At 39.4% G+C, this 12,403-nt stretch overlaps 1 protein-coding gene across 1 annotated transcript in view; it reads left to right on the top strand.

Moving 5' to 3' along the window:
* The window catches only part of fxyd3 (FXYD domain containing ion transport regulator 3), a 17,062-nt gene extending 8,185 nt beyond the window's left edge, over positions 1-8,877 (top strand). Inside the window, exons 2-8 of the mRNA XM_071905005.2 lie at positions 2,754-2,810; positions 3,858-3,890; positions 4,582-4,605; positions 4,796-4,870; positions 5,052-5,088; positions 5,192-5,235; positions 7,866-8,877. Coding sequence (XP_071761106.1) covers positions 2,777-2,810; positions 3,858-3,890; positions 4,582-4,605; positions 4,796-4,870; positions 5,052-5,088; positions 5,192-5,235; positions 7,866-7,885 — 267 coding nt within the window. The 5' untranslated portion in view covers positions 2,754-2,776 and the 3' untranslated portion in view covers positions 7,886-8,877. The remainder of the gene's footprint in view (positions 1-2,753; positions 2,811-3,857; positions 3,891-4,581; positions 4,606-4,795; positions 4,871-5,051; positions 5,089-5,191; positions 5,236-7,865) is intronic.
* The last annotated feature ends 3,526 nt before the right edge of the window (positions 8,878-12,403 follow it).

Below are 12,403 nucleotides of genomic sequence, written 5' to 3'. Positions count from 1 at the left end.
TGTACATTAAGGATTTTACCACTTTGTCTTTTACTACAGAGTCTACAAAGCTACTTTGATGTAGCCAATAACGCAGAGCCAGTAATAAGGAGGTCGGCTTTGTTCTGATTAGAGCAGCTATTTTTTTAAATCAAGTAATCACAGGTCATGTTTGTTGATTTCATAAAGGTATGTCAGTTTTCCCAAAGAGCTGACGGGACAACACATGTCAGTGTTTGTATTCAAATAATTTCCCAACCAATCAGTCACAAGCTTTGAGCGAAGTATGATTGGATAGAATGATTTGTCATATGCGACACTGCTGTAAAGGCTAAGCTCTAGCTAGCTGGTCTGAGGGGAGGGAGGAGCTCAGGAGAGCTTTGGACCGGTCCAACCAACCAGCTGATTTGACTAGATATTTCCATAATGCACAAGACCAGGGCAGGATGTGTTCAGATCACCTGTCGGATACCAGCACAAAGATTTAATCAGGCTTCTTATGTATATCCTTGTGGAATAATCAGTCTTTGGTCACAACATGAATTCGAGTTCAACCAAACTATGTGTGTGTGTGTGTGTGTGTGTGTGTGTGTGTGTGTGCATGTGTGCGTGCGTGGGGAGCATTCATGCACGTGTGACTGTGTGTAAATGCCTGTTTGCAGTGGACATGGCTGTGTTTGCTCTTCACTTCGAATTCCTCTAAGTGGAAAAGTGCAGTAAGTGGAAAATCACTGCTCAGTTACTGAAGGCGTGTCTCCTGTCACTGCCCACAATACCGCTGCTGCTGCTTTCAGGAAACACAACAACATGGCAGTTAGCGCAGATCAGGCAACTCAGACAGTGCATGGGAAGTTACTGCAGTTGTCAGGAAATTACCTTACTCATTAAGAATAGCATCAGTGCGAATATTGTAAATTCTACATCAGACAGATATCTGAATGGACATTTTTCAGATAAGAGACCCTTTCTGAGTTTTTACACTATTAAGTCCAGTCATTAAAGACCATGCATCTCAATATTAACGCCAATAACTCCATCAACTTGGAGCATTTCAGAAGGGAGCAAGGAGCACAAATTGCCCACCGGCTATACTGTAGTTATGAGATTAGAATGACATTACAGACAGAAATAGCTCTGGGATGGTGAGTGCACATTAATAATATTTTCATGGATTTCTTTGCCAGTCGTGGGCAAGAGGAAGTAAACAAAATAATAAAAAAAAAAATTCTGTAGTCACTTCAGGAGGGCCGCAACATGTGTGTTCATGTATGAACGCACACTACTCTGTAACCTATGTGTAACAGCAGCTTATATATGGCGTAATAATAAGCCTGTAATAAACGAAAGGATGATATTTAAATAACATAAAAGAGAAAAGTGAAGCTATGAAGCTTTCAAGTAGCAGCAGTGTAATGCATTAGCCAGACAGATTTTGTTCTCCTCTTCAGGCCCCATTAGAGCACTTTCTACACATCAACATCAGATCAGATGTCTGTGTGTGTGTGTGTGTCTCTGCTGTGAGTATAAAAGAGAGAAAGAGAAACCACTTGGTGGCCATCTAAATTAGATCAGATGTCTTTGTGTGTGTGTGTGTGTGTGTGAGAGAGAGAGAGAGAGAGAGAGAGAGAGAGAGAGAGAGAGAGAGAGAGCTATGTGTATGAGTGATGAGCATTTGTCTGTGTGTAAAAGTCCATTCAGAATCCATCAGACAACAGAGAAAGACTAAATGTTGCATCAGGCCTCTGTTGACTCTGTTGGCTGGTACGAGCCAGTTTGGAGCACCAGAAAAGGCTCTCTAACACACACACACACACGCGCACGTACGCACACACACACACGCACGTACGCACACACACACACACACACCCAGTTTCTCTCAGTTTCTCTATCTTGTTTGCATACAGCAAACACACAACACTCAAACTCACTCTCTTTTTCCTGTGTATAGTTCAGAACACTCGTTCTCTCATTTCTCTCTCAATTGCATACAGTACTCTGTCATTCTCTCTTTCTCTCTCTCTCCCTCTCTCTCTCTCTCTCTCTCTCTCACACACACACACACACACACACACTGGCCTTGCAGCAGTTTAAATCTGATCATCTGTGCCATTGGGACAGCAGATAATGTTATTAAGCCTAGCGTTGGTACAACCAGAGTCTTGTTCATGTGGCCAGTCAATGCTCTACAGACAATACTTAACATTTACAATCTGCAGTGTGCATGCATTAGTGGAAACTATAGCTAGAGCTATTTAGTTATTTTGCAATTTCCTGAGTGGAAGACAGACGTTGTACCACTTCTAACTGGAGAACTTTGCTTTGTTGTCACGCCAAAGCATTCCAGATATATGTTGTAAATGAGAGTTTGATAACAACTATATTTGTGATTACAGCTATGACAAATAACATAATATGAAGAGCCTCTTCCAAAACACTACATACACATTTTGGGGGAAAGAACCAGTACCTCAAGTTCATCATTCATGATCTTTAAAATACAGAAAACAATAAATTCATCATTTACCTTACCTGACCTCTGTCCTTAAAGTCTCATATATATGTTCTGATTTTGTGCTATCACTTATTTTGTAACATTATGTGACATGTTTTTCAAATGATAGATATCTCATTTCAGAACAAAATTCTGTAATTTAGGCCTACATGACGGTATTCAGTACTTTCTATTACACTTATTTGACCATATAACGTTGGTGTTATTATTGCTGATGTCATACGTGTCTGTATTTGGATATTTACACACCTTTTCTCCTCAGGTAAAACAGCCTGAAGCCTGAAGATGTCAAAGATCTGTGCTTTGGTGTTGATGACACGTGAGTAAATTTAAAAAAAAACTCAGTCTTTTAATTTAATCAAAGAGCTGCTCAACAAGACAGTCCTTTATTTCATCAGTGAATTGATCTATTGAAAAGTCTATTGATTTATTTGTCCATTGTCAATGTGTGGATCAATTTTACTCAGTCGTCCAGCCGATCACTTAATCAACCAGCCAGTCAGTCAGTCACTCATTCAGTTTTTCATTATTTAAACAGTAATGTTATGTCACTAAGTATTCGTCAGGAACCCAAACTTCATGATCTGTTAGTTCCACTTCCTCTTTAGTCAGGAAAGCTGTTTCTGTCTGGAGGTCAGTCTTCCCTCAGCACATTGGTCAAGTTTTGGTCAGTTGGCCAGTGTTTCCACCACACTAAATATGTCTGAAGCGAGAGAGAAGGCAGCAGGGTGTCTGGGTGGTTAGAGAGAGCGTTCGCTAAGGTCACAGGTTTGATCCCCACAGCAGTTAATATGTCCAACCCTGCTTCAGCAGCGGCGGTCCTGGTCACCCTTCTCTCTGACCCCTATGAATATGTAAGTGTGTCCCAAGTGTGTCAAAAATCAGAGAGAGACCAGAACGCTTCTACAATGTGGAAAAGGTGAGGGAAGTAAGAGGTGCAAGAGAGAGAGAGACACAGAAACAGAGAGAGACGGGATCTTTGAGGGTCTATGCCACTTGTGTGACAGGGGGATAAGGGAAAAGGTGGAAGGAGAGAGAGACAATGAGGTTTATGTAACACTTTAAAACAGATCTGGATTGTGTTTGGTTCCCTTCCAATAAACAGAACAAAGATTTATATGCTTCTAAAGAGGTCTTTTATTCACTGACACTTATAAAACTTGTGCAGCAATTTGAATTTCTAACTTATTCTAACCCCCAAAGTAACATAGTGAACTACCTGACTTGCATCCTCAAAAGTACTAGTACTCTGAAACTTCTATATGTCATTAAGTATGTACATGGTCTTAAGGCTGATGAGCTAATGAGATGCCTCCAGCTGTGTTTAACTATTGTAAAGTGTGTCTGTCTCTCTGATCTTTTGCAGTTGTGTCCCTGGTGTTTGCAGAGGAACAGAACCGTAAGGACGCTGACTTTTCCCTTGTTTGATTTGTTAGTTAGCGTTTTTCTGCATGTCAGCATTTCCACCTAAACACTTTAATAATAAGGATAATAGGTCATATATACTGTAGTAGTAATACCGGTGGAGTCAACTCAGTCAAGAGGGGAATTCAATGAATTCAACTCAGCAATCGGTGCTTGTTCTACTGGTCTTGTTGTTCAACTAGGAGTTTAACATGGTAGTGAAGGCATGCAAGCACAAGGAATTGAAACTATGCAGAATATTTTCACTTTCATAGAACCGAAAAATAAAAAATAAATGTTCTATATTAGATAACCCTAACCGTAACCCTAACCCTAACCCAAAAAGTTGTAACTTTGTTTAAATTTCACCCCAAAAAAGGTTCCCGTATGTTTACATAAAAAAAAAAAAAACTCTGAAGAATCATCTGTTGTTCAGAATGTAGTTTGTAAAATGTAGTTTAAAACATATATATTTTTGAATCATCTAAGTGTCTTTTTTTTTTACTTGACATGTATTGATCTGGACGGTCAGTTATGTCAATCATTAGTTAGAGAGTCAAACTAGGCCATCGACTATATGCCCATCTCAGTTTGTACTGTTTACTTTCTTAAGTTATCATTATTTGATGTCTAGATGTTTACATCAGCTTATAACTGACCCTATTCATGTGTTTGTGTCCCTACAGCTGAAGATGACCCATTTACCTTTGGTAAGTTTATTATTTGTTATTTTCATCAAAGTATTTCTAATGTAACGGAAGTGTTGATTTTATGTTTTTGATTTATGTTTTTGTGAAGCCCTTTGTAAATGTGTTATTTACATTATGGGGTTTTACAGTAGTTTCACTGTAGTACGACTGTCACAGCACTTCATACTGTAACCATGTCCTGTGTGTGCAGACTACCACAGACTACGTGTTGGAGGCCTGATCCTAGCTGCCGTCCTCTGTCTCATCGGCATCACCATCCTGCTCAGTAAGACAAACACACATTCATCCACACACACACAATCATAAACAGACTGCTGCACATACATACAGACACACTCACACACGTGCACCTACACACATCGGGGCATGAGCGCACAAACACACACAAACACATACAAATTTTAATATGAATGAGTAATTGTTTCTTGTCTCTCCTCCTGCTCCAGGTGGCCACTGCAGGTGCAAGTTCAACCAGAACAAGAGGTGAGAGTTGGCTAAGCTCTTGAGAAAGGTTTGATAGAAAAGAATGAAGGAAGTCTACTGGTTTTGCTCTTTTCTTACTTCTCTCCCTCTCCTCTCTCTGCAGGAGGAGGACAGGAAGCAATGCTCAGCAGATGCTCAACGAGCAAGGTAGCGTACATTCACCTGCCAGTAAACTCTTCTGCGATTGGCTCTCATCAACTACTGAGGATGTGACACCTCCTCATGAGATGCATAAACTTATTTCAAAAATGTATCCAAGACTTAGGCCCATCTAAAAGGGGAAATCCACCCCAAAAGAGAGCTCCTGTACATTATTATGATGACATCCTCTGGAGATGAAACCTGGATTATTCTATTCTATTCTATTCTATTCTGTTCTGTTCTGTTCTGTTCTGTTCTGTTTAAATATTCATTATCCCCCAAAGAGAAATTGTGTTTGCAATAATGGTTTAAATGTAAACGGAAAAGTCAATCAACCACAACCACAGACGGATCACAACAACAACAATGACAACAGCAAAAATAGAAGTGCAGACAGAGATCATATCCATTACAGAAATCCACAGAGCAATCATTATCGATAAATACCCATCATCCCACTTTCACCTGCTCACTGCACTGTTAATGCATCTCCCAGAGAAAAAACCTCAAATACCAAAGCAACATACTGTAGATTTCTACAATAACTTCCACTGTAGCAGAAGGATTCACAGGTTGTTTTATTCTCAAGTATCTGTGATTTCATTTAAGGTCGTGCTGCTATACTGTATAACAGCACTCCCTCTCGTGTGATATTGCTTTTATACATTTCTATAAACAAAGCTATTTATCATGTAAGAGTAATGGTAATTTGAGACACCAGATTATGATTTTTGTCTTGAATTCGTCTCTGCCAACAAAAACGGTTCCCTCAGGATTCCACTAACAGTTCAAGTGTTGCCAAGCAACACATGAACTGTTTATTAGAACAGCTGTAAAGCGGAGTGATACATATAGTAAAACGTCCCAGTGCTGTTATTCTGTATATCAGCACTCACGGAATCCAATCAAATCACTCGACCGGAACTAACTGTTGTATAATACCCGATCAACTGCCTGCCATGGCCGAAGGTTATATTTACTCTCTCCATCTGTTTCATTACACACGGCCTCATGGCGCACACACACTGGCACAATATGGAAGGGGTCCGTTGTGTTGAATGAGATGCCGTGGATCCTGCTGTCCCACAGGTGGTGGGGCTCAGGTGGTCTGGCAGGGAGAGAAGGAGGGAGGGAGAGGAAGAGGCAGCTACACCCATAGGTGGCACAGCGAGTGACCAGAGGGCCTTAAGCTAGCTCAATATCCAAACCTGACACAGACAAGCAGGCATTAGTCTGACTAGGGAAGGTCGGTAATTTGATTTTACCCATGAGCCTCGGTCATTTCTGTCAGTCATCCAGATGGTAAAATAATTTATGGGGACCGTGGAAATTCAGATTTATTGTCTGACTGCTGCAGTACTACGCCATGATACTGCAGATGCAAGATGGAGGACTTCTACTGTTCTTCTTCTACTGAAGTGACACAGGATAGATGCAGGAGGGGGGACTTCTACTAAGGTTACCACATTCGTACTAATACAGGATAGATGCAGGATGGCAGACTTGTACCATGGTTACTAATGCAGCACTAATGCTAATGAGAACCTCTGCAATGGCTTCTACTTCAGAACTAATGCAGGATAGATTCAGGTTAGAGAGATTTCTGCCCCAACTACCACGATAATGCTAATACAGAGTAGATGCAGGATGTGTTTGCTGCCACTGTAAACCTGTGAGCTATAGCGTGATATTCACAGCTTTGGTATAGATGTAAAGGCAGGTAAGGAAAAACACAGAGGGCGTGTCAGCTTGGCGACTCGGAGGAGGCCTGGAGGGACGAGCTGCACTGACAGGGCAATTTCCATTACGACTCCGACACACACACACACACACACACACACACGGCCACACACACAAGCACAAGCATAAACATACATGGATGCACATACTGTATATATACACACATGCATACAGGAAGACACATGCACACACTCTCCTCCCTATTCCTCTGAGAAGGAGCTGTGGCTTGTTTGTTCTCCACCTCACTCTGTTGTAATCATTTATTCCCCAACCATGCAAACAGGAGCCCAGTCATAGTTCCTGAGAAAACTGGAAATGAAAAGTGTTTAATCACATCCCTTTATATTATTCTGTCTTTTAACATCCACTGCAATATTAGCATCTGAAATTCATCTCATATTTTTGGGTCATCCTCTGTCATGTAATCATCGTGTAATCACATTTCCTTCCAGAATCTTCTATATGTGTTTTGATACATGCATAATGGGATTATAGCAATCTGATTACCAAAGAGCTTGTAACTGTGATCTGTTGCAGTTACAGAAAAAGAAAACACAGTAACTCCCTACAGATAGTTTTGAATAAAATAATAATTGTTGGAATTACTGAGAAATATGTCTGAAAGTTGGTTGGTTGTGAGGTTATGGATGTAAACATAGATAATAGATAATCATAGCTTTAAATAACAATAAAATCACAGTTCAAATTACATTGTAAATTGGATAAATTGTCTGTTTAACTCACTAATTTTGACTAAGTAACGCAAAAGCAACTGAAAGTAATAGATTATTAGTTTGAGTATTCGAGTGTATTATGTTATTGATCACAGTTTCAAGCAGAAAATCAGTCGTCTGAATTCCATGTTGAAATTCACCTCCCAACCCGTCTGTCTGCAGGTCGTGCCAGCGAGTGCTAGGAGCCAACCAGAACTTGGCAACGCATTGACTTCCTGGATCCGCAACCAATAGATAACATGGAGGGGCGGGAGCTGGCTTTGTGACATCCAATGAGAGGCTTTTGTTTTAGAGAGCAACAGGTAGTCTGCTGTGTACCTGCAATGGGGTGTGATGCGTTACGCCTGGACACCTGAGCTACTGATCTGCCGACTGCACCTCCACACACACACACACACACACACACACACATACACACCTGCAGACACACATGTACGCAAGCATACATTTTTGTCACCCAACATCCCATGCATACAAACAAGGATTGTGTTCAATTCACTTTCACGTCAGTCAACTCAATTCAGATGTTGAAATGGTCTATCATTCGTTAATAAATTGTGGTTGAAGTGAGAGTTGTAGTTGGTTGAACTGAAAGTGACCTGACAGCAACCATGAAACAAACTTATTACCAAAAAAAAAAACCTAATATAAGTGTCCACATAATTTGTCTCCAAGTGTCTCACCTCCTCTGCTGTCTGTACTGTATCTATAAGGTAAACGTTGATGTAGATATTAGTGTGACTTACTGTGACCATCCTAACCCACTGTCAGTGCTTTTGTGTCAAATATATTAAGTCTAAACAGCCATACACAACTAGCATGGCACTATGATAATTCACGATAATCTGTTGATTCATGTGTTTAGCTTTACAGAAGAATGTAGTGTGTTGCACTGGTCAGATAGAGAGTCTGTTATGTTTCTATAAAAGAACCAACTATTGGAACCACTTTGGCTTGTTGACTTTTCTTGTGTTCTTGCTGTGAGAGAAAACATTTGTGTGAGTGTGAGTGAGTGTGTGTGCGTGTGTGTGTGTTTGGGGTCCTGAGATTCCTAAAATAGTCGTACAAACACACATCTGTCAACGTTTACTAGACATTATGTTAGCAGTTTTTCACGACTGAAATTCTCATCTACTTATATGCATACAAAGATTAAAGATGTTTGTTCAAATTTGATTGTGTTACAGTTAATTCAAAGTTATTGCATCCATCCATTTTTAAAAGCTGTTGCAGGCTAAATCCAGTCAATGCATAACAGCTGGACTTGGATTTGATTGGCTCCATTCATTAAACTAATTGATAAAATCCTTCCAAGCAGACAAGTTTGCAGCGTTTGAACTGACACCCCCATAAAACAAGCCTCCACTCAGCTGGTTTGCTTCATTTAAATCAAAGGAGACGGTACTGCTGGCCAATCAGAGTCCAGTATTGTTACTGTCCTGGCTGTGAGGACTTCAAAATCTTCAAATTCATTCAAGAAATAGCTTTTAATTAAGATACATTTATTTGCAAAACATTATGAAGAACATAATTTGTATACTGAGCCATTGTTTATTGTAAAGTACAATCATGAAATCTGAATAATATTAGGACTTTAAAGCAAATCAGAAATTCTGGCTCTTAAAAAATTAAGTTGAGGGTTTAGTTGAACCTCCAGTTCATGTTTTTGGAAGGCTCTGGGGCCATCTAGTGGACATCATTAGTTACTGCAGTGAGGCCCGTGTGAGGTACAACACCAACATGGGAGAGTTTCTGCCTCGTACTAGCTGAGAGGTTTTCACTGTTTTGTTGCAATTGTTGTGAAACTGAAATTCTTCATGTATTAAAATTGCACCTGTTGGCTTTTGAACGTCTTGTCCTGAGGAAAGTCGAGTATTTTACTTCCATTTCAAATAGGCAAGTTAGTAGATAAAAAAAAAAAAAAATCAAACTTGAACGAACTCCTTGTTTTATTGGAATATCAACAGAAGATGGCGCCATGAGGAGGAGGTATGGAGTGAGTGTGTACACGTGCTCTACTGACTGGTTGGTTGATGGATTGATTGATTGATTGATTGATTGTCGCCAGCATTCAATTACATACATTGTTTTTTTTTATTTCTCATTTCTACAATTATGAGCTTTTAAGCAGCCTCTATAAGACTATAAGCACTACAACATATTTTCTTGCAGGCTGTGTGCACAACTTTTGATTAACTTTTCATTAACAGACATAAACCCTCTTTATTTTCTCAGGGAATAAATTGAATTGCTGTCTTCAATTCTTTGAATCTTCAATTTACCGGCCTACAGGCTATGCTATTTAATATTGGTCACCATTTGATAGTATAGGCTATCTAATGGATCGGCATTAGGCTAAATATTTTACTATGCAATAAACATCATATGTATATATTTTGCTACAGTGTTTGGCATTTTTAGGTGATTAGTAGTAAATGGGTAGAATTAATGCACACTGTTCAATTGAATTTCCTTTACTGACCATTTAGTTTACATTCAGAGCAATTTTCAGACTACTGTGTCCTACTGTTTCACCCAACAGTGTTTTCATTAATTCTATGACATTGCCCAAGGTCTCCTGAAAAAAACTAGGTGTAGTGGTTTGTAATTAGTTAAGGGTGCTTGTCTCTTTTTCAAGTGTATATACCGTAGTCTCTCTTTCTCCTGATTGCCTCAATCCCTCTCTCTCTCGCATGTCTAGTGTTGTTTTTGTCAGGTTTGACGCCTCAGTGTGTGTAGAGCTTGGCTGGATCTGAACAACTTCTGTGGCCGAGTAGCCCCTCCATGCGAGCTGGAAGTGGAGTGGGGTTTTCTTCTTGTGCTTTCAAGACTGGACTACACACTGCCACCCTCTGGTAGAATGATACCTTTACAGCTCACACACACCTCCGGACTTTATTTGTAAACCAGTCATTAAAAAGTTTGCAAGCAATTAACATTTAAAAATTGAGTCTTTAGGTAAAGAACCAGATTACTAATATCTTACTATTTCCATATCTATGGTCATTATGTTGATTCCATGGGATGTGTATTCAGAAGCTCCACTTAAGTTAATAAAAAATGTCAAAACAAATTACATGTTTACCATATTTTGTGAGCCAGTGTAACAGTGACATATCTCATGTCCAATTCCAGGTACAGTCATGAAAAAAATGTGTGCATCTCCTAATGTAAAACAAGTTGGTAATGAGGCATGGAAGAAATTATTAACTTTTGGTGAAAGTCTGACATGTGGAACTGGCATATCTTGACAATTCAATAATTAATACTATAAATACATTGTAGTCTAGGTCAAGGCTTTATCCATGTCTGAGCAACCAGCCTCTTATAATCATAGAGGCTAACATACAGTATGTATCACTATAGGTAGAAACATAGATGAACTGAACAATGTGAGGCAGAAACAACATACATGGCACAGAACACATTAAGAAGTGGTCACATCCATGTAAAATATCCACGGGAAGGTGGCCACATCCAGGTTAAACCACATAAAGGTTTGATAAAACTGTTTTTACATGGGTTGGCTATATGTGACCCTTTATGTAGGCATGTCAGGCTCATGTTCTCTACAACTGTAATTTTACTCAGTCTGTCTAGTCTGGTGCATGAGGTGAAATCCTCTGCAACATGTCCAGTCAGTGCCACAGACAGCAGTCAAACAGACCTACTCAGTCTATACCATAGACTGTAAAAGGTCTACACAGGTGGTGGTAAATTAAATGTTTCCCCCACCTCCCCCACTCTCTTGTCCTTGTTTGGTCTTATGTGTGTAAGCCTGGGTGTTCCTTAAAAATTATGTTTCTCCACCTCTCCAGAGTCAGTGTGCATGTGTTAAGCAGATTTATTTGTTTGTTTGTTTTTTTTCAATTAAATGCTTTTTAAAACTCTCCGTCTTGCCCTTGATCAGTGGTGTTTGATATCATCAAATCAGCACCATGGACAGTGGACAGTGACACCGGTCCGGTGTCTGTTAACCTCTCTTCACATCACATCACATCACATCACATCACCTCCCTCCCTCCTTCTCTCTCTCTCTCTCTCTCTCAATTCAATTCAATTGGGCTTTATAGGCATGGGAAACCTACGTTTACATTGCCAAAGCAAGTGTGAAATAAAAACAAAAAATGTACGTACAATTAAAGATATACTAGGATAAAGAAATGTGTAACCAGAGCTGTGTAACATTGCAACATTGCAATCAAATATATAAATAGGAGTAGGAAATTAACTTAAAAATACACACAGAAAAATTGTGCTTTTGCTGTTAAGAACTTATATATACAGTATATATACAGATAAGTAAAGATAACTTTAAAAAAAAATAGAAAAATGTGGACATTGCAGTTAAAAAAATATAAATACAAATAAGTGAGAACTGTGTAAACACTGCAACAAATGATGTGCATTATACTACAATATATAACAATAATAATATAAAAATAAGAAAAATAATAAATATGTAAAAACATGTGCATCATTTTTTTTTTTTCCCAAGAGGCTGGAGGAAGTGTTGTTTGGGTTGGCTAATTTGTGGTGAGCGTGGGGGAGGAGGAGTAGGAGGAAATCCCTGGCCTAGGCCTTTCACTCCTGCTTTTTCCTTCCCCTTTGTTTTGAATTATTGCACAAATTATTACTGGAATCAGTATTGCACACTCTCTCGCTCTCTCTTTCTCTCTCTCTCTCTCTCTCTCTGATAA

The sequence above is a fragment of the Centroberyx gerrardi genome, chromosome 12 (assembly GCF_048128805.1).
Source record: "Centroberyx gerrardi isolate f3 chromosome 12, fCenGer3.hap1.cur.20231027, whole genome shotgun sequence".
NCBI lineage: Eukaryota > Metazoa > Chordata > Actinopteri > Beryciformes > Berycidae > Centroberyx > Centroberyx gerrardi.
This window is presented reverse-complemented; position numbering and strand designations above follow the sequence as displayed.